At 51.0% G+C, this 22,483-nt stretch overlaps 1 protein-coding gene across 3 annotated transcripts in view; it reads right to left on the reverse strand.

Annotated features, from left to right (window-relative positions):
• Positions 1-22,483, reverse strand: part of PHC2 (polyhomeotic homolog 2) — a 71,967-nt gene that overhangs the window by 32,080 nt on the left and 17,404 nt on the right. The window contains exons 2-9 of one of the 3 annotated variants that reach the window (XM_066636845.1): positions 21,937-22,164; positions 11,076-11,234; positions 10,068-10,145; positions 9,653-9,820; positions 8,213-8,299; positions 7,446-7,770; positions 5,183-5,613; positions 3,725-3,893 (exon numbers count right to left, since the gene is read on the reverse strand). In XM_066636845.1, the coding sequence (XP_066492942.1) occupies positions 3,725-3,893; positions 5,183-5,613; positions 7,446-7,770; positions 8,213-8,299; positions 9,653-9,820; positions 10,068-10,145; positions 11,076-11,234; positions 21,937-22,086 (1,567 nt within the window). In that variant the 5' untranslated portion in view covers positions 22,087-22,164. Of the gene's footprint in view, positions 1-3,724; positions 3,894-5,182; positions 5,614-7,445; positions 7,771-8,212; positions 8,366-9,652; positions 9,821-10,067; positions 10,146-11,075; positions 11,235-21,936; positions 22,165-22,483 lie in introns of all 3 variants that reach the window. The other 2 variants (XM_066636844.1, XM_066636843.1) reach the window with 2 other exon arrangements.

Here is a 22,483-nt window from a genome sequence, read left to right on the forward strand (position 1 = left end):
TCTCCTTCAAAGGCTGTTTGCTCAGGGGCTAATTTTGGCATGAGAATCTCAGGCCCAGCATGCTATTCTGGGATTGTGAGTTGGGACCCGTTTTCTGTAGGCAAACATCGTGATGGAAGCAGCAGCCTCTGGTAATATGGAAAGGGGAGAGAGGGAGGGACGGGCAGCCATAAGAACATAAGAAGAGCCCTGCTGGATCAGGCCAAAGGCCCATCTAGTCCAGCTTCCTGTATCTCACAGTGGCCCACCAAATGCCCCAGGGAGCACACAACACAACAGACACAAACTGTGTCCTGGTGCCCTCCCCTGCATCTGGCAATCAGAGGCAGCCTGCCTCTAAAACCAAGAGCTTGCACATCCCTACTATGACTTGTAAACCAGCCACACTGGTGTGGGAAAAATTAGCTCCTGGCCATTTCACAGCCGACAGCCACAAAGATGCATGGCAGAGCTCCGGGGCCCCTCTGGAGCCACCTCTCCAATTTCCCTCTTAAGGATTCCAAGGGCTGGGATTCCTTTAAACAGAAGGCTGCTTTCCTGTAATAGCAACCCTGCTGACAGTTAAAGAAAAATTCCTTCCAAATCAATACAGATCAGTGTTGTCCAGTTAACTCCAAATGCACTTTCAACATAGCCACAACACAGCCCTCAAGGTCACTGGCATTCTTGGTCCCTGTGCTGCCCGGGGCCTGGACTGCTGGGTACCATCCCCCCACTGAGTGCCACCCTCCCCCTCCCACTGTTCAGGGGCCTTTAGAAAGCCAGGGAGGCAGCACGCCCCCTTCCTAGCCCTCTGAAGGCCTTTTGAGGTGAAAAATCCGTACTTCTGGTTTTCGGTCAAAAACCGGTAGTACAGATTTTTGGCCTTCTGGAGGCCTCAGAATGAATTCAGGGGGCCAAAGAGGCAGCATGAGGCCTCCATGGCTCTCTGAAGGCCCCTGGATGGGGGTAGGCGGCAGTGGTAGGGGTGGGCAAGGAAGGTGATGATTCCCCCTGAGGCATGATGCCCAGGGGAATTTGCCCCCCTTGCCCCTCCCAGGAACTCCACTGTTCAGGGTTCAACTAAGAAAAGATGTAGTGCTGAACAGAAATGCCGAAAGAGAGCCGGCAAAAATGTCCAGCTAATACAATAGTTGCTTCTACACACCAAGGGGACTCAATTGGTATGTAGAAATAAGTTCAGTTGAAAGGAAAAGGATATCCCCCCTTCCCAAAAAAAATAACAGCATCATGTGGACTGAACATGCTCAGTGTTCAGGCACAGAAGGGCCTGAACAGAATGTTGAATGTGTCCCAAAGGCACAGAATGTTGAAAGTGGCTTATGGGAAAAACATATGGAAGGTCCTTCTTTACACAACACATGATTCATCTGTGGAATTCACTACCACAAGATGCAGCAATGGCCTCTAACTTGAATGGTTTAAAAAGGACTGGACTAATTCATCAAAGAGAGGACAATCAAAGACTATGTGCAGCCTCCGGGTCTAACAGTAGTGTGTTCACAGGGACCCCCACTGCTGCCACTCACTGCTCATCCGGCATCCAGGATTCAAAAAGCAAAGAAGAGAATGAAGAAGGTGAGCCAGAGTGTCAGAGACACTCTAGCCCACCATTCTCTTCTTCTCCACACTTCCTCTTCCACTTTGTTTGAAGCCAAGGAGAGGGAAGGGGAGCAACAGAGAAGACTGGTGTATCAATAGAGAGCACCCTCACATGGGAGCAACAGTCTGCCTCTCTCTCCTGCTTGTGGGTTTCCGATAGGAAACCGGTGGGCCACTCTAGGAAACAGAGTGCTGGACTAGATGGGCCCCTTTCAGCCTGATCCAACAGTGCTTTTCTTACTTTCTTATCCTGGTGGTAGGTGTTCAGGTCAGGGAGAAGATGCCACATTTCACTGCAAGTCTTGTGGATTTCAAACTATGACAATTTGCAAGACCACCAAACAGCCACAAGATTACCCCAGCCTTGCTAAATTCACCAGCCCCAGTGATGTGCTGAAACTGGACTTGTGTCAAGAGAATGGCAATTCTCAAACAGACTGCCAACCACCACGGTGCTTGTCTTATATAACGTTAAGTGTTCTGTAGATTTGGCCTCTCGGAATTTATGGTGATTGGGTTACACACTTTATTCTTTCCCTCTGTGCACCAGCGTGTGTCTGTATCCGTCACAACAGTAGCTGAGAGGCCGATCTACCAATCAGGTGAGTCTGAATCTCACCTTTGCCATCCTGCACAGTGGTACATGGCTTACAGAATTCCTTGCCACCAGATGCCCAGACGACTCCATCACCACCACTGTGTGGTGCAGAGTGTGGCTGAAAACATTTTTTGGTACCTTTGGGGACCTGAAGTTATACTGAGCTGCCCTGCTAGTTTTCTCCCGTTCCATTATTTGGGGGGATTCACCTGGCAACATGTGGATAATAATTGACATGTATGGAATTCTTAAATCATTGCTTTATTATGCCATTTTAGGATGTCATCATCCACCCTGAACACCTCCCTGGCATGAGAGGAAGAGTGGGACAGAAACTTTTGGGCATGACTGAACTTGCCTGCCTCACTGGGCTGTTGTAAGGTTTCCATCAAGATAATACTTGTGAAGGACTTTGTATTGTTTTTTTATATATGTATGCGTAGTGCCAACTGATGACAATTCTTTGTGCATCTAACCAAGCAGGTTTATGCCAACAGAAATTTGTTTGGCTTTAAAGGTGCTGTAAGACTCTTGGATCCTGAAACTGGAGCAAAAATGCAAATAACTTTCAGCTATATGAAGATGGGATTTTACTGGAAGAGGTGGCACAAGGGCTCATGCCCTCTAACCATTAGGCAATGTTAGCAGTTAGTATTACGGTGGCAGCAGGCAACATGATGAAGGGAAGCACAGCCTTCTCCCTGACACCAATTATGCCATAATACAGATTAGGACCAAGTCAGTCTTCCATTGGAGTGAGACAGGAGGTGGGGACAGGGGTGCTCTGCTTAGTGACTTGTTCCATCTTGATGATAAGCCAAAGGCAGTAGGAGTTTCAGCCATGTTGTGGGTATTCATTCAGCTTACGGAACTGACTTTTTCTTGGAGCAGAATTATGGGGGAGGGAGCAGAGCACCACAGCTCTGATGGGGCTTCACAGCACCAGGGCCGGCCCATCCATGATCATGACTGGAGGTGGATGTCAGCTCAGGTGGTTGACTGGTGAGGAGCCACCCACTGCTCGCTCCTCCTCCCGCTCCCTGGATTCAAAAAGGGAAGGAGGGAATGAAGCAGAAGAGTGGGCCACAGAGTCCGAGACGTTCTAGCCCACCACTTTCTTCTCCTCCACACTTCCTCTTCTGCTTTGTTTGAAACCAAGGAGTGGGAGAAGCAACAGAGAAGACTCGTGTACCAGCAGGCAAGAAGGGAGACATTGCAGAAGGAGGAAGCATTTGGAGGGCCACCTCAGACTCTGGGAAGTCTTGGGATGCCCCAATACAGCACTCCCTTATTCCCTGCAAGCCCCTCTCCCACTTCTCCCATGATCCCAGCCCCTTCAGGAACGAGCTTTGCACAAGGCATCCTAATCTAAGGCTCCCAAGCACTACTCGTCACCCTGTTCCTCTCAAGCCCTTCCCTGACCCAACCAGTCCCCAAGGCACCCAGGTAGGAGGGGCAGATTCACAGGCATATGGCAGCCAAGTCCCTCTCCAACAACCATCACCTTTCAAAGTCGTCCCTTACCATGGGGTGTCCCGGTGCACTCAGAGGCCTGTGGTTCAGGAGGGGCAGCAGGCAGAGTTGAAGAAGCCTGGGGTGGGGGGAGTAGCTGAGCCACCGGAGACTCTGTCATGGGCTTCTCAACAGGCAAAGCATCCTTTCTGGAATTCTCCTGGATGCTGAGGGGAGGCTGCTGGTGAAGGGAGAGTGCAAGAAGAAACAGAGTGCAAGAGAGTGTTAAAGAGGGGGAAGGTTGAAGGCAGGGCTGGCCAGCCTACAAAGCTAATTGGGGCAGTCACTTCCCCCAGCTGCCCACCCACCCTCCTCTTGCTGCCCAGACCAGGGCTCTCCAGACACTGTCCTGTAGGCTGCATCTGGCACCTTGCCCTTTCCCTCCCCCACGTGAACGGCACTTACCATTCTGCGGGAGAGCCATCCTTCCCCATTGCCGTTCTCCCCCAAACTGAGCTCCAGCCCACTGCTTCTGGGTTCCATTGCTCCAGCAGCCACTGTGTCCTGATTTCTGGGCAGGCTGGAGCAGGCTGGAGCTCAGTTTGGGGGAGATCAGCAGCAGGCAAGGACGGCTCCCTGGCAGAATAGTAAGTGCCGGTTGTGCCGGGGACATCTTTCCCATTGCGCAGCAGTCTCCAGTTGGAGACCGCTGGCCTAGACAATAAAAGCTGGGAAGGGAGCAGCAGAAGTAGCATGAAGACATTCTAGCCCACCATTGTCCTCTTCTTCCTCCTCCCTCTCCCTGGACTCAAAAAAGGATGGTACAGCAGAGGCAGCAGCACAGACTCTCTAGCCCACTGTTCCTCCCTCTTTCCCTCAAATCAAAAAGGAAATGAGGGATAGAGTAGCGGAAGAAGCATGGAGACATGCTAGCCCACCCTTCACCTCTCCACATCTCAGGAGTGTGAGGCATGGCGGTGGTGGTGGGGCATTTGGTATGTCACCAGATTTGAAGGGTCTTTCTGAACCCAGGGACCATAATTCCTGGAGACACCGAGGACTGACTGCATGGCCTTCCCCATGCACGGAATATGCTCCATCACTGAGCTATGAGCCTCTGCCTAAATGAATGAAGCCGCCTTATAACGGAGTCTGGCCCTTCAGCTCAGTATTGTCCAACTCTGACTAGCAGCAGCAGCTCTCCAGGCTTTCAGGCAGAGAAGGGTTTTTCCCAGCCCTGTGTGGAGATGCCTCCAGGGACTGACCTTGTGGGACCTCATGCCACCACAATGTGCGCTCCACCACTGGCCACTACAATATTTGCTCCACCACTGCACAGCCTGATCCTGAACCAGACCAGTAGTCCATTTCACTCAGTGCTAACAGAGGTTTTCCACACTCCAGCAGAGACAGAGGAACATCAGAACAGCCTTGCTGGATCAGGCCAAGGGCCCACATAGTCCAGCTTCCCGGACTAAATGGATTTAAAGGGGTCCAAAGTCAAGGGCAGAACCTCCCAGCCAAACTCACCGTCCCCACAGGGGGTTGTAGCTGCAGAATGACAGCCGAGGTGTGCTGGAATTTCCGTTGCACCATGTGGTTCAGGCAGGCTGCGGGACGACCAGGGGGGCTGCCTTCGGGCCTCTGCTGCCCCAGCGCCGAGGATCCTGAGGAGTGCACAGAATGCTGGGAGGGCTGGCTGGCACTGAGTTTGTGTGGCCCGGCGGCTTGGCACTGTGGCGGGTGGACGGGCAGAGTGTGGCTTTGCAGCTGGGCTTGGGCCTGCAGGTTTGGTGGGGTACTGAGGCTGGGAGCTGACGAGGGGAGGGCCTGGAGCTGCTGCGGGGGTGGGGCTTGCGGCCTGGGCTGGAGCTGCTGCTGCTGGATCACAAATTGGTGCTGGACGGGCTTTGGCTGCTGCTGCTGTTGCATGAGCTGGTGACCCTGGAGTTGAGAATAGGCTGGGTGGGGAGACAGTGGGAGGAAGAAGTTGCTGATTAGCACCCGGGCTGCACGTGCTCCATGCTCAAGAGCCCTCAGAATTCCACACTCAGAAACACTCCGTTCTGTAGCCTGCATAACTGATGACAGCAGGGCAAATGGGCAGGTTTTGTTCAACTGGCATGGCTGACCCACCCTTCCACAAAAGTGCGTGGAGACGGATCACTGCCCCAAAGTGATCTGAGCGTTCTGGGGCCCAAAAAGGGAGAGGAGGGAGACGGCTTACATGGGAAAGGAGATGCACTTGGTTTTAGAAAATAGCAGAATGAATATAAAAAGGAAATTTTATATTCAGCACAGCCATAAGGACTAGAAACTTGTTTAAGCACACGCACACACACACAAACTAAAACAGAGATATTCAAAGGAAGGCTCAGGATTCTTGCCACCTAATTCGGTTTCATAGAATTGTAGAGCTGGGGCATTCAAGGCCATCTAGTCCAACCCCGTGCCATATGCAGGAATACCCTTTCTAGAGCATCTCCAAAAGGTGCCTACTGAAGCTTGACTTGAAGACTTCCAAGTGAGGGAGAACCCACCACTTCCCTTCTAGTGGTGTCCATTGGCTCTCCCTTCCTTTTTGCCTCTACACAAATGCAACCTCTTAGCTCTCGATACAATGGAGCCTATGCCCCTCCTGTGCCCCACATCCTTGCTTCTCCTCATCACACACTGGTCCTCTGACACCTGCTTTTCATGGGCAATGATATCATTTTGCCACCAGGGGGCAGCAATGATAAAAAAACAGAAAAGGAAGCTTGCTCTACTCCTCCCCCCCCCCCCCCACACACACACTTTCAGGACAGGAGGAAAAGCTGAGAAAGTATTCAAGTTTCTCTGCCTCAAGGAGGAAGCTGGGAAAAACAAGAATGCTCCCCATGTGCCCTGAACATGTACAACAGGAATCATTTCATTCACCTGGACTAGAAATTTGGAGGCAAAACAGAGCCTGGCTTTTTAATTCATGCAAAAGATGTTCACACATACAAATCCAACAGTGCGTTCTGGTTCTCCCCTCCTCCAAAAGAATTTCCAGCTTCCCTTTTCTTTTCCAATTTGGGGAAGGGGCTGTAACTCAGTGCACAGAACCCCTGCTTGCATGAGGGAGGCCCCAGGTTCAATTTCTGGCTTCTCCAAATAAAGCTTGGACTTTCCTAAGTCATTTCTTTGAAAGGATCCAAATATTTTTACTCAAATGTACACAGGCTCCCTGAGTCATGGACTAGCCCAGTGCTATTCAAACTGGGGCGTCACGATGCCCCAGCCTGAGGGCCCTAGTCTCTGCCCCCTTAAGGGGCGGGGGCAGCCTAGAGGCGAGGGAAGGCAGCGGCACGATCCCCAGGATCGCACCGTTTGGGGCTGCAGGGGCTTGGGTGCACTTACCCAAGCCTCCTGCAGCCTCCCTGTGGTGCGGGGAGCCCAGTGCGACGTCTGGCAAGGCTCCCTGCAGCAGGGAAAGTGGATGCAGAGCGATTGCGCTCCACTTCTGCTTTAGCGGGGCGGGGCCGGCGCAATTGCTCCGCATCCGCTTCCCCTGATGCGGGGAGCCCTGCCAGAAGCTGCACCGGGCTCCCCGCACCCTGGGGAGGCTGCAGGAGGCTTGGGTAAGTGCACCCAAGCCCCTGCAGCCCCCTGAGCTGCGCGATCCTGGGGATCGTGCAGCTGCCTTCCCCCCGCCCCCGCTGCCTCCTCCCCCCGCCCCTGCAAGGACTTACTGGCTCTCAAACTCTCCCAGAGAGTTGGAGAACCACTGGACTAGCCTATGGAATACACTGTCACCAGATGGCCTCACCTGGAGCGATGAGTGGGTGAGCTGTGATGGGCGTCACAGTCCGGGTCACAGGATTCCCCCGGCCGTCCAAACCGCTGGCTGACCCGTTGTGGCCGCTACTGCCACCACCAGCTTCGCCCTTCCTAAGGTGCTCTGGTGTGTGTTCGGGCACCCCTGCCTTGGTGCCCGGAACAGGCTCAGCAGCCTTGCCCTGAGAAGCAGGGGGGGCAGAGTGGCTGCTGTTCCCCAGGGCAGGCTTCATGGCCAAGGTGGAGAGCTGCTGGCCCGAGTTGGGAGTCGGCACCTGGGCTATGGTCTGCTGGGTGCGGAGAGTTGGGTTCTGTACCTGCAGTGTGAAAAATGGGACATGAAAAAAAGAGACCAGGTCCTGAGACAACTCTCCCATTTACGCACCTCAATACTGGCACTCCCCCTGTGTGTCTCCCCCCCGCCCCCCACCAACAAGAGCCCCTGCATCAAGCAGGTGTGCCTGCTATGCCCGTACTTCAAGCAGGACTGACTCAGCCAACTGAGTCAGTGGCATCAGGACAGATGTCCACTGCTGATGTTGCTCCCTGGATTCACAAAGAGGGGAAGCACAGTGGAGAAGGGAAGAGAGTACTGGACTAGAAAGTCAAATATATACAATCCTTCCTCTTCCTTTCTTCAATCCGGGGGGAGGAGGAGTGGCAGAAATGTCAGTTGGAGCGCCACCCAGCAAGAAGACATGGGAGGAATGAAGAGGAGGAGGCAAGGACAGAAAAGTGGCGAGATAGAGCGTGGCTTACCTGAGTAGTGGTAGTGGATGGCTGGGTGGTGGTGGTGGCGCCCTCCGGCTGCACTGCAGCGACTGTGGCGGTAGGCGTGAAGATGAGCTGGGGGGACAAAGGAACAGCACGGCCTAGGGTCCTAGCTACTTGCACAAGGTTACTCTGCTGAGCCTGGAAATCACAGGAAACGGGGCGGCTTATACACCACCCGTCGCCACTCGAGCAGAGAGGTCGTCACGGAGGGGGGGGCTGGGAGGGGAAGAGAAATTGACTGGGCACTAAATGCACACCCATGGCGGTGGGCGGGGGCAGGCTTCCTTCTAGAAGCAACACAAGATATTTATCTTCTAACTGGCTCATGAGGGTTAGAGTTTGGGTAGAATAAGTGACACACTCTTATATCCCAAGTCCCCCAAGATGGTTAATGGGAGACTACTGGGTGGGGGTCTCCGTTAACAAAGGATTTTGATGGGGTGGTGCCATCAAAGCCACCCTGGACGGAACGATACACTACTTCAAATCCAAATACAGTTCCCACTCCACAGCCCTCCAGGCTGTGCAATATTACCACTTGCAGTGGTTTATTTTATGCACTTAGACGCCACCTTGCACTGCAAAGTGATGATGATTAACAAAGCTACTAGGATGCAGTTTTGTTAATCACAAAAAATAACTATTAAGAGTGAAATGGCCAACTGGAGTCATAAAAAGAGTTGTTCATTAGCTCAGCATCCATCCAGAGGCTCACACCTTGGGCGGCACAGAATTTGAAACATGGACATCCTCAGGGTTTGTATGTAGCTATTTTAAAGGGGGTTCGACAATAAGTCAGGCTCTCAGCAAGGGTATTAACAAGACTGGGAGTCTAAGTCTGAAAGGGTCTGCTCTTGGCATCCTCACCACCGCATCAAAATGGGAGAAAGCCTCAGGCTGTGGCAGGAGCCAGGGGGCGGGGGGGCTTTGCTGGATGTGGTTTGGAGGGCCTACATCCACAGATTTGGCACCAGGAGGTGCTGTGAGGTGTAGGCAGAAATATGTGGGGGGGGGGGAAACCCCAACCGGAGCCAGCAGCCAACGTTGTATTTTTTGTATATTTTCATGTGTAACAGCTCCTTCCCCACCAGACAGAAGGGTTTATTACATACCCCAGTGATAACCCAGTGATAACCCAGGATGCTCTGGGGCGAACCTACTGAATGGTGGAAGGCAGATGAGATGAGCCACGGGGGTGGGTGGGTCTGAATGCCACTGCAGGGTCCCAGTGCCCACCTGAGGAGTCCTCTGGGTTTCATGCAACCATCAGATGGAAAAGCAGCTTGGAAGAACAGCTGCCCTCCCTCTGTTCCTCCCATGCCTTAAGACCACTGAAAGACCTGAAAGCACCCCAATTGCTTTGAGATTCTTGGCTGGGGCCCTGAGAAAAGGAAGGTGGGGAATGGGTCTGGCGAGGCATCTTACCATCTGAGCACGCAGGTACATCTGGGCCTGGCTGGCAGTCAGGGCGGGATTGCTGGTGTTGCCCAAGAGGACGGCTTGCTGGGCGATGCCAGAGGCGGTGGCCGCCGAGTTGACGCTCTGGGCCCGGTTGATGAGCTGGGCGGCAGCTGGTGATGTGGCCAGGTTGATCTGGGAAAGGGGGAGAGGGGAGGACTGGCAAGGCAAGGCCAGGGAGCCACAGGACAGCGGCAAGCATAGCCCCCCCATGTTATTTCTTCCTAGGGGGTGGAACCGCCCCCCCCTGGAAGTGTCATATTGCTGCTACGGGGGCCGCACCCAGGGTCTAAAGCCTGCAGCACATGGCTGGAGGAGCTCAGGGGTGTGTGAAACCCTTCATCTGTGGGGCAAGGGGCAACTCTACCACGTGACATCTTACCGTAGGCTGCTGAGGCGGGGTCTGCGTTGGGCCATTGCTGCTGGAACCGCTACCAGACCTGCTTGCTGCCAGACTTGCCTAAGGACACAGAGAAGGAAGATCAATAGCGAGCCCACTGGAGGGAGGAAGTCAGGGGCCTCACCGTTCTGCTGCCTCTAACCTCCCCCAGACCACTGCAGCCAAAGCCCTGTGGCGAATCCAAAGGGCTTAGAAGAGAGGCGGAATCTCCTCTTGCTCCTTCGCATAAGGATTTGACAAGGAAGCCCCAGAGAACCTCCATTTTCCTGCATCTCCAGGGTTGATGCAAGACCCACCCCTTGCCCTGGGTGTCTGAGGTGGGGAGGAAGGCACCTCCCTTGCAGTGGACCCACTCAGAAACATGCTTGCTTGCTCTTCCTCTCACTCCCTGAATTTTACAAAGGGGATGGAGCAGAAGAGGAGGAAAGAGGCAGACTAGAGATGCTCTAGCCTACCGCTCTTCTCCTCCAAGCCAGAGACACTTCTCACATCAGAGATGCACAGCCACATAGGAGACACTCTAGCCCACTACTTTCCTCCACACCAAAGATGCTCTATGTCGGGGACCTTCTAATCTGCCCTCTCCTCCTCCACACTTCCTCTTCTGCTCTGTTCCCTTCTACCTTTCTAAAATTCAGGAAGTGGGAACGATGGCCGCTAGTACACCTATGGAAGGGGAAGCTAGAAGGAGGCACCTGCTTCAGTCAGCCTCATGGATGAGCCGACCCTCCCCAACATCCATGAAAGGGAGTCTTCTTGGAGGCTGTCAGAGGCAGCCAGAGGCAGCTTGGAGTCCTTCCCATCAAAGGACCAGGGGGAGCAGAATTATGAACCCCCAACTTTCATATAATAATTGTCCTCCCTACCCACCAAGGGACCCCCAAGCCTGTGGGCGCAGGACGCCTCTAGTGGGGGCCACTGTCCCGTCGGCCTGCCTCCCCTCCCCACAAGCCAGCTGGCCTGCCTCCCCTCTCCGCCCCGTGGACTCACCTGCTGGACGGCTGCCAGGCTCTGCAGCTGGGTGCTGCTGAGGTGCTGCTGCTGGAGGGCGGCTGTCTGGAGCATGAGGTGCTGCTGCTGGGCTGCGTACATTTGCTGGAGGTACTGGGCTGCCGTGCTGGGCTGCCGGTGCAAGGCCTGCTGGATCACCTGTGCGGAGTGGAAATCGGGTCATCAGCTTGCCACACACATAGAAACAAGGGGAGTGGCAGGGGTGGCAAGGGGTATGGTTGGCAAAGGGGTGGGTCTAGGTTTCCCATACATATACTGTATCCCCACATCTTATCCTTTGCACTACTGGCTCCTCCCCTTTCTGGAAGCAGCTCCAGGATCATGAGGATGGAGGCCATCCATTTCTGAAGCCCTCTCCTGAAACCGGCATCATCGCCGCCACCAGTACAGGCAGTTGAAGCATCAGTCTGGTCAAGGACACTCTCCACAGGTCCCCCCCAGCACCCCTGAGCAAAGCCCTTTGCTGCCCCCTCCTCCATGCTTACCACCCGTGATGGCTAAAGGTGGCTTGACCCACCTCCTCATTGGCAAACAGGGGAATCAGGGGTGACTGATTGGCTTGGGGGGGGGTCAACCCAGCCAGGCACCATGTATGGGGCCCTTGGAGCTGGTTGACCTCTGGCACCACAACCAATTCAAGACTGGGAGGCACAATGCTGTGTATAACCTTCTCCTGTATCCCAAATTAGTTTTAGGAGGGCTTCACCAAGTCTAGAGGTTGTGTTGATTTGGTGCCACAGTGGGGCAGAGGCCAGTCTATAGGGTTGCAACCCAGGCTCAGCTTCTGCGGAGACTTCTGAAATAGTTACAGGAGGATGGGGAACAAACCCCCCTTCCCACCTATGTGTTGTCCCAGTCATCACATTGGTTGGTGCTGGTGAAGAGGCAGAAAAAAAAAAAGGAGTCAGATCAGTTCCTTTGTCATGGAGTCATAGGAGTCATAGTGGTGAAAGTAGTTAGGACAACAGTAAGGCCACTCTCTGTCCCTCCCCTGTTTGAAGGGCTAGTAAGTTATCTTGTCTGATCTTGGAAGCTAAGCAGGGTCAGGCCTGGTTAGTACTTGGATGGGAGACCGCCTGGGAATACTGGGTGCTGTAGGCTTGTACCATAGTCTTTAGAGACTGAAAGTTGCCAACCAAGTTAATCAATAATGCCAACTGATAGGTCACTCATGAAGTGGAGTGGTGGGGAGTTCCCTCATTCGTCCACCTTCACTGCTCCTCCTACCACACTCCTGGAACTGAAAAGGAAGAGTGGAGGAGAGTGATGAGCTACAGCGTCAAAGACACCCTAGCCAGCCACTCTCTTCTCCCCACTTCTTCTGTTCTGTTCCCCTTTGACCTTTTTGAATTTAGGGAGCAGGATGAGGTGGAGCAGTTGAGACAGCAGCTGGTGCAACACCAGAGAAGGGGGCCAGTTATTTGGCCCACCACTTCACATGCCAGGAGGTCTTGGAGGAGGCCAGCCCAGTGTAGTAGCCAAGTAGCAAATCACAACTAGGTATGCCTTAGATAAGCCACTCCCTCTTGGCCTCAGTCTTCCCCATCTGTAGAATGGGGGACATCTTGCCCACTGGGCAAACAAATATGATTGGCAGACAGGGCTTTAACTGTAATGGCCCCACAGCTGTGGAATGCACAGACCAACATGGCAAGATGTGTCTAGAAACCAAAATAAATATTTACCAAGCAAACAAAAAAGGCAGCAGGGAATCATAGATCATTAATATTACTACAGCCCTGAGATAAACCCAAATCAACTGTGGTTAACTCAGCACCCTGTATTTGAAAAAAAACAAGGGGAGCCTCACTGATGAGGGTGTTTCCAGAGCAGAATTCAGCTGGAGGACTTAAACCAGATAGAGATGGACCCAAATGCTTGAACCCAAATGAAATCTAGGGGCAGGAGAGTCAGGACAAAAGGAAATCCTTCTTTGCGCAAAGCATATGTAACTCATTGCCACAAGATGAGGACAGCAATAGTTGCTACTTTAGATCTCTTTAAAAGGGGACAGAAGAAATTCATGCAGAACCAGAGATCTACCACTGGCTATCAGTCATGGTGGCTAAATGGAACCTCCCTGTGCATGCAGCGTAGCTCTGAAGACCAGCTGCTGGAAAGCAACACCAGGGGTTGCCTCTATGTCATGCTTTTGGCCTTCCTGCAGTGGACCACCGTGGGAAATATGCTGGGGCAGATGACCTTTGGGCCTGATCCAGCAGGGCGCTTCTCAAGTTTTTGCCCTATCATTATAATGGCAAGCAGGCAGAGGTGGTGGTAGGGAACCAGCGCAGAGCTCTGCTCCTGGTGTCAGATCTAGCTGGACATGAGATGAGTCCTCTAGAAAAGTCCAGAAAGCTGCAGAGTCACATCTGAAATCCCCTCTCTCTTCTCTGTTGTTTGACCAGTCAATTCATCAAGCGCTTCCATTTTTCACCAGTGAGGTGCCAACCCTAATGGGTTCTGACCAACGTACGTTGTTTCTTCCAAGGGACAGAAACGCCCAGCTCTTGGTTTCTTTACCCGCTGTGTAATTAGTCTCTGGAACTCCTTGCCACAGGATATAGTGATGGTATCTGGGCTAGATGCCTTTAAAAGGGGATTAGACATATTTCTAGAAGCAAAGTCCATCACAGGTTACAAGCTGGATGGGTATGTGCAACCTCCTGGCTTTAGAAGTAGGCTACCTCAGAATACCAGGTGCAAGGGAGTGGCAACCAGATGCAGGTCTCTTGCTGTTGTGCTCCCTGAGGCACCTGGTGAGCCACCGTGAGATGCATGAAGCTGGACTAGCAGGCCTTTGGCCTGATCCAGCAGGGCACTTCTTATGTTCTTATGATTCTCGACCCATCAAGTAAGCTTTGGCTCCTCAGCTGGTCCACAATTTGGAGCCTTGGATGATGGTGGGGCCAAGAGAGACGAGTTTGTGCTTCCTAAAATAAAACTCCTGTTTAACAAATAAGAAATAAAAATGCACGTTTTGTGAAAAAAGAACCAAGATCCCCACATTTGGTACAGTGCTACTCACTGACTTTGGGAGAGGAAGAAGGGACAGGTTAAAGGTTAACTGGTATCGGCAAGGTCGCAGCACTTTGACAGAGCTGAAAAATCCCAAGCCGTTTGAGGGGACCGACAAATCGCTCATCCATCACCCTACGCCCTCTGCCAGCATTCTCTTGGACACCAGGGAGCCCGGAGACCCTTTGTGGCTCCGGGGTGGGAGGGAAGTTTTTGCAGGGTTGAGCCAATGACCCAAAATGCAGCCATTTGGCAACACAGACACATTTTCAATGTTAGCCATTTCTTGCAAGGCATTAAAATCTGATCCAAGGACCCAAGGAACCCTGATGACATGGCAGAGGATCCCTGGCTAGACTGTGTAGGAAGCTGCTTCCGACGGAGTCTGACCTCTGCTCTTCCTCATTTAGGACTGTTGATATTGGTCGGCAGCAGCTCTCCATGGTTTCAGACAGGGCTCATTCCCGGTCAACCTGGAGAAGCTGCTGGGGAAATAACTCCTGCAGGCAAAATTGCATGTATATGTTCTGGAACTGGGGATGTCATGAGACATAAGAAGAGCCCTGCTGGACCAGGCCAAAGCACAACTAGTCCAACTTCCTGTATCTCACAGTGACCCACCAGATGCCTCAGGGGCCACACAAAACAACGAGATCCCTGTATCTTATTACACACAATCACTATGACTCATAACCGACGATGGACATTTTCTCCATAAATTTGTCCAATTCCCTTTTAAAGACATCTAGGCCAGGCGCCATCACTAGTGACGGGACCACTGTGACCTGGACAACTGTGTCCCAGTCATTGGTGACCCAGGTTTCTTGCATCCCAAACTTTTGTGTCTTAATATATGTATATTTGCATTAGATGTACTTTTATTTTTATTTTGAAAATGCTAAGGTAGGGCTGGGGCTGCGATAAAAGGCTTAGCATACATAACATGGGGTTTGTTACCCAGTTACAGTGGGACCGAAATAACTGGGGGACACACACAAAAAACCCAGATGAAAATGAAAAAGACATCTAGGCCAGGTGCATCCTAGTGCTGCCATCACCACAGCCTGTCGCAAAGAGTTCCATAGATAAATTGTCCTTAGGTTAAAGAAATATTTCTTTTTGTTTGTCTTGATTACCCCTCCACTCAATGTGAGTGATTGTTCCCTGATTGTGATGTTGTGTGAGAGAGAAAAGAACTCTTTATCCCAGTGTTTCTCTAACTGTGGGTCAGGACCCACTAAGTGAGCTGCAAGCCAATTTCAAGTGGGTCCCCATTCAGTTCAATGTGTATTTTATTTTTACTATATTAGACTTGATGCTTCCACAGCATGTGATTGTATATGGAGAAACGTTACAGATCTGTAGTATTACGTACTACAGGTTACTACATATATGCTTTTAACAATGATAGTCAATGGGGCTTACTCCCAGGTAAGTGTGGATGGGATTGCAGCCTTTGGGATGCTCTGAGAATTTTTAAAAAACAGATCAGCAACTGCTTAAGAGGGTTAGGAGGGTTCTTCTTTATTTTAAATAAATTTTTAAACTTATATTTATTGTAAACTTTTACTTAATTGATTTGATTTTGTCCTGTTGGGGTGTTAAAAATTTCCCTGCTTGATGATTTCACTTCTGGCCATGACGTCACTTCCGGTGGGTTCCAACAGATTGCCATTCTAAAATGTGGGTCTAAAACGTGCTAAGAAGTTTGAGAACCATTGCAGTCTATCCAGTCTTTCCATCCCAGGCCTAATTTTGATTATTGTGCACATCCATCCCTGTAAACCGGATCTGCCCCCAATCATGCATCAATCAGGGAGTGGGGGTGCTACCTGCCCCCCTTGCAGTCTGTCCCTTGGACCCACTTTTCCCTCAGCTGGGCTCTGGCTACCGAAAGCGAATGCAGCTACAAGGAAAAACTCCCAAGGGGATTCAAGGTCATCCAATGACTTCCGTGAGCAAGGATTGTGGACTCGCATTTCCTCAGGTCTGGCCCAGCTGCTGGAGCAAAGAGCTTAGGAATTAAGTGCAAGGTGTATCTTTGATTTCTATAATCAAATCTCTCCAGCCCATCATACAAGACGTAGCTTGGGCCAGCAAGAGTTTGGGGACCCCTGCCCTAATTCCCAGGAAGCCCCACTCAGAAAAGCACATGGTTTGGCTCACACAGACCCTACCTCTGCAACAAACACCGAACTCTGCACAGATTCATTTAATGCACAGGCCCCTCTGTTTACACCACGTTAATGACACAGATCAGGAGCGTGTCTGTGTTGTGTCTGAGAAACAAACGCATGAGTGGAACATTGTGCTCCTATTGCTGAACACACCATCGCCAGTGACACATCTCCTACCTTCCTTTTGTGTGCACATGCTACATTTCTTGAATTACCCCCCCCACCCCCCACCTTGGGGTAGTGGCACAGTAACCAGAGCTCCCCAGACCACTGATCCTACACAGACACAGCTGCACACCCTTACACATTCCTCAACTAGACTCCGATGGGAGAAAACAGACTTGCGTTCACCCACCCCACATGTGATCAAAGGGAGTGCACTCTACAGCCCCCTTGCTACCGTGAACAGAAACACCCCTCCTCAAAATCTATGTTTTCCATAAAACTTTTGGCTCTTCCGCATTGTCTGTTCAGCCTACTGCAACCAAACCCAAACACACAAAGTAATTGCATACTCTGCCCCATTAATCCTGGCAGCACTTCGCCCCTTCCTCTCTTGTCTCTTTTGTGTCTATTTCTAGACTGTGAGACCCTCAGGGCAGAAACCTCTCCTCTCAGAAAGGGCCATGTACATTGAAGGTGCCATAACAAGAGCTCTCTCTCTCTCTCTCTCTCTCTCTCTCTCTCTCTCTCTCTCTCTCTCTCTCTCTCACACACACACACACACACACACACACACACACAGACCACTGACAGGGTTATCAAAAGGATTTCACAGACTCCTGCACCTACAAGCAGACACAGGCACACAGAATACATCCCCTCCTACCAATATTCAGCAACAAGGTGATGGGCCCAGAACATCTGAGGATGTGAACATGAGGAATTCCATGCACAGCGCATGCCAGCATGTATGCTGACTCCAAACTGTTCACTCAGGACTCTGGCAGTTCCTCAACCCCAGCATGGAGAGGGACCCTCCCTGCTGTTTCCCCAAATTTGCACCTCTTCTGCCCTGGACAGCCAAAAACTCAGAGAAGAAAACAGGGTACTTACACTCAGTGGGGGAGACAAAACCCACGATGATCAGGACATTCAGAGGATGTGCAGCTAAGTCTGGGAGTTACACGAAAACAACAGAGATGCCCCAAGAACCCAATGGCTACAGGCCCTTGAAGAAAAGGGTCCCTTTGGACAGAAACAGAGGTCTAAAGCTGGTTTTGGTGCACAGGACAGGCAAGGGAACCCCCCACCCACCTCTGAGGGCACAGGGCTGCTCCGAGCCCCCTTGATTCCCGGATCTCCCCTTTCCAAAGGGCTTCTCCAGGAGCTCTCCACCTCTCCCAAGAGCGAGCAGGACAAAGGGATGACCTCTGACCTTCCGTCACTGACACCCTCCAGTGAGCGAGGGGGGTTGAGTGGGGATGGAGAGGGGGGAAAGAGGGCAGGGATAAGGTTTCCATTCAGGCTCTCTGGCAACTGGCAGCCTGCATTCTGTCTGCAAGAGAACCTGGATGCGTTTGCATGTGAAAACACACGCCAGCCTCTCTCAAGGAAATTCTCTTTCAAATGTACCTCTCTCTCTGCCAGGACCATTTTAACAAGAAGGCAGAGGCGCCTTCCCTGGTTCCATGCAAATTTGCTAAGTTTCAAAAATGTGCCCGAATGAGCACACAGCTAGCATTGGGCCAAATGCTTTCAAGTTTGGTGCACGGGCAGTGGTTCCCCTCCAAAGTGTACACCTGCTTTCCAAGGCTGTTGCAAGAACCAGGGACAGGGTTCCCTCTATGGTTCGGGAGCTCCGGAATCTGCTCCCCAAGAAGGCTCACCAGACGGTTCCATCAGCAACTCTTATTCCTCAAGACTTATTCAATGAACTTTTAAAAAAATTACATTACCTTATTTTTTACTTTTAAAAAGTAAATTTTATTATAAATTTACTGTTCTAAAAGAGTTAATTAACTTTTAGTTAATTATTTCAGTAGTTCTGGCGTTAGACCTGGAAGATCCAGGTTTTATTTGTATTTGCACATTTTTTTATACCTTCCTTCCTCCAAGAAGCTCAGGGTGGTGTACATCCCTCCTTTTGCCCTCACAACAATCCTGTGAGGTAGGTTAGACTGAAAGAGAGTGACTGGCCAAAGGCCACCCAAGGGATTTGAACCAAAATGGTGTGGTGGTTCTGGAATTGGACTTCGATGTGGAAGATCCAAGTTCAAGTCTATGCTCAGCCATGAAGCTCCCTGGGCATCACCCTGAGTTCTGTGGAGGAAAGGCAGGATAAAAATGTGAAAAGTAAATAAATAAAGCCCAACTAAGAAATCTCACCTCTGCCATCAATTCTTACTAGATGACCTTAGGCAAGCTCCTCCCTTTAGCCTCAGTCTTCCCCATCTGCAAAATGGGGGTGAGAAATTTTCTTTACAGGTTTGTCAAAACTCCCTTAAACATACAAAGTACCACCTTATCACCAAGTCCTACTGCTTCTCATGACTAGGGAGGCAGGCTCAAACTAGGTTGAGTTCCACACACTTTTCACAAGTCTCCTGGAAGAAAACAATTGTAACCACCCACTTAAAGACTGTCTCTGAGTACAGGATTGTGCTGCCAGGTGGCTTTGGGTCCAACTCCCCTCTCTCAGCCTCAGCCTTCCCCATCTGTGACATGGAGGCAGTTCTACATACCTGCCTTTCAGGACTGGAAGGACTACAGCACGATAACAATGTTTTAGGAAGTGCTAGAGAAATGTGGAGGACTTCATCCATTAACCACAGAAGCTTGCATGAACTAAACCACTCTCAGATTTGGCAAAAGCAACTCAAAAACAAACACATTTAAAAACAAAAAGGTTTTTAAAACAAAAGGTTTTGTTTTTAAGTGTATGTTACTTAAAAGTGTATGTTTTTAAGCGTATGTTACTCCAGATGGCCCCTACTCCAGGTCTATTACCAGAACCACTACACCAGGGGTGGGAAAACACTTTGGCAGGAGGGCACATCATCTCTCTGACACTGTGTCAAAGGCGGGGGAAAAAGAATTAATTTACATTTCAAATTTGAATAAATTTACAAAAATGAATATATTAGAGATGGAACTGATATGAATGAATTAATTTTGCTGAGCTTATTTATAATACACATGAAAACTATTATACAGGCATGTAAACCATATGAGAACTATTAGCTGTTTGCAACACGCCTCTTGCACAGTGAACACATACAGACCAAGCCAGAAACACATGGAGATATAAGTTGTTCAGAGGCAATGGGGAGGGGGGTGGTTAAAATAATATAAAAGGTCTTGCTCTAACTCGGCCCGCAGCTTGTCTGGCGGTCGCAACCAGTAGTCATGGGCCAGTTTGGGCTCCAATAGTCTCCGATGGGCCAGATTGAGGGACCCCTGGGGCCACAAATGGCCCCACCTGGGGTTTGCCCACTGCTGCACTACACCAATACTAGCTGCTTATGAATAGAGGCACAGAGTATGACCCTCACCATCTCTCTCCTCCCGGTACACAACAAGCAACTGTCTCCTAGGGCAGATTATTTCCACGAATTGGGTGCAAGTCATGCCATTTGGCTGCTCTCAGCACAGAGACGCAGGAACACTGCCTGCCCTCAGAGGAGCCTGCTTGTTAGATCTATGAATGAGTCCTCTCTCTCCAGTAACTCACACAGAAACACACAGGATGGGCTCCTCTGAAGGTGTGGGCAGGTCTGTCCCAAAGCCTCTACTTCAAGCTGAGGCAACCAACTAAAAGAAGGCTTATTCAATTTACTTAACCAAAACACACAAGTGGTTTGCCCAAGTTGTGCTTCTGTGCCCATGTGCAGTTTGAGCACTTACTGGCTTACTCACAGACAGTCCCAGTTCCATTCCTGGCAGTATCTCCAGGGAGAGAAGGGAACACCTCTCCTCTGCATGAAACCCTAGAGAGATGCTGCCAGTCCGTGTCCAGCCAAGACTGAGTCAATCGCTTTACTTAGTACAGGGGAAGCCTGTGTAGCCACAGATTTTATAGCCGTGGATCTGGCTCAATGTGGGTCCCCCAGACCTGTGTTGAACCAGACTTGGCCCCATTTGAACCCTCTGAAGGTGAACCACAGCTGTGTTCTGTTCACCTCTGGAGGGAATTCAGAAGCCCGCAGAGGCCGTGCGCATTTGCCCATAGCCTCTGCGGGCTTCAGAATGGCCTTTACGAGCAAAAAAAACACTACTTCTGGAAACTGGAAGTGAGGTTTTTATGCCTTTTAAGGCATTCGGAGGCCAGGGAAGCCCCCAGAAGTTTAAGGGGCCAAAATCACGGATTATTATCAGCAGTTTTCAGTATCTGCAAGGGTCTAAGAACAGATCCCTTGTGGATACCGAGGTCCCGCCTATATATGGCAGCTTTCAATATTCCTGTGACTAGAATGAATGATAGCCACTAGAGGGCAGTGCTGCCCTACAGATTCAATAGCGCATAGCAGCAATCTTGGATATGCTAGTTATCCAGCAAACCTAATTCTGCTGAGACTCCTATGCACCAGCCCACAATAGGACTTTCACTCAGATTCCAAAAACAAGGGATGGGGGCCAGGGGTTGATAGATCTATCGGCCCCTCACCCACCATTCTCGTGACAACATTAATTTTTTTGCTGCAGAATGGTTCACAAGACCCCTGGAAATTAAGGATGACAACACCTGGAAGCAAATGGCAATTGTGGCTTCCCGGTACAGCTGGAGTCTCCGATTCTTCAATTCTTGGGGGTGACATTTCTGACAGGAAAGACCCCAGGACTCAAATGTGCCAGCCGCTCTGGAACCACTGTGAAAAAGACTGGCAGCAGATTCGGAACCAAGAAAAGAACATGGCTTTTCAGACAGCGTCTTGTTAAACTGTGGAACTCTCCACCACAAGATGTGGTGACAACAGTCTCTGCCTGATCTCTGCATTCAAAAAGTAAAAGAAAAACAGTGTGAATGAGGAAGTGAGGAGAGGAGAGTGGTGGGCTAGAGAGTCTCCCACATTCCTTTCCTCCACACTTCTGCTCCATTCTCCCTGTTTCTTTTTAAACCAAGTGAAGGAGGGGAATAGAAGTGGCAGAGAAGAGTGGAAGGGACCCTTGCCTGATGGCCCTATATTATCCTATTTTCCAGCACTGGTACAGTTGTGCCAATGGGGTGCGCGCACGCCACATTCTGAGGTAGTGGGACAGTCATGAAGGCCTCCTCAAGGTAAGGGAATTTTTTCCCCTTGATCAAGGGCTGTACTGCGAGTGTATCGGCACTGGAAAGTTGATTAGGATTGAGCCCTGAGAAAACTATCTCAGTTGGCCTAACATATGGACCAGCCTTGCCTGTGCTTTCTGTCTGGACACTGCTGGAAGACAAGCTCAGCAGCAGATGAATCACTGGACTCTGTCGACAATCTTACAACCTTAACAGAGAGCCCCACAAACAGCTGAACCTTGTGCCCTCCCTACATTCACACTTCCCAAGCAAGACCTGAAGCATTACCCACGGAGAGCTCATGTGAACGTGGTTTTAAATCCTAAGTGTATGACACTAAGATATTTTCTCCCATCCACTATCTCCCTTGAACTCTAAAGGGAAAGAGAAGCAGTGGGAAGAGGAGCATTTCTGCAAGCCCCCTTCCACTTACCTGGACAGTCTGGCGGTCGGGGATCCCACTGTACACAGAGATCTGGGGTCCTGCCTGGCGCCCGTTGCTGCTGGTGGTGGCGGTGCTGGTGGGGCTGGCACCACTGGAAGGAGGAGGGGCCTGCAGCTGCTCGTTCTCCATGGTAACCATCCAGGGGACCAAACCGGCTGGAAAAGATGGGTGAAGGCTGAGGTGGTGGGAAGGGCGCGAATGGCTGGCAGGCTAAATCTGCAAGGAGACAAAAGCAGCGACAACAAGGGCTTCACTCTCAAGACCTGGGTGCAAATCATGCCACCGCAATGTATTCCCAGGGAGGTGTTGATGGTCAACGTGGCTGGAGTCTGGGGCCCTGAGAAAGCAAGACACCCAGTGTCAAGGATCAGGTCACTGGAGGTACGGGAGCCTCCCCAAAACATGGGGGTGATGTGCTGTTCATCAGCCAGCCCTCCCACCACCCTGAAATTCCAGAATTGGGACACAAAACTTGGGGAAAAGTTCAGAAGCAGGGCTCTAATAAGACCCGTCCAGTGCATGGTGAGGTGCACCA

Source organism: Tiliqua scincoides, chromosome 9 (assembly GCF_035046505.1).
Source record: "Tiliqua scincoides isolate rTilSci1 chromosome 9, rTilSci1.hap2, whole genome shotgun sequence".
NCBI lineage: Eukaryota > Metazoa > Chordata > Lepidosauria > Squamata > Scincidae > Tiliqua > Tiliqua scincoides.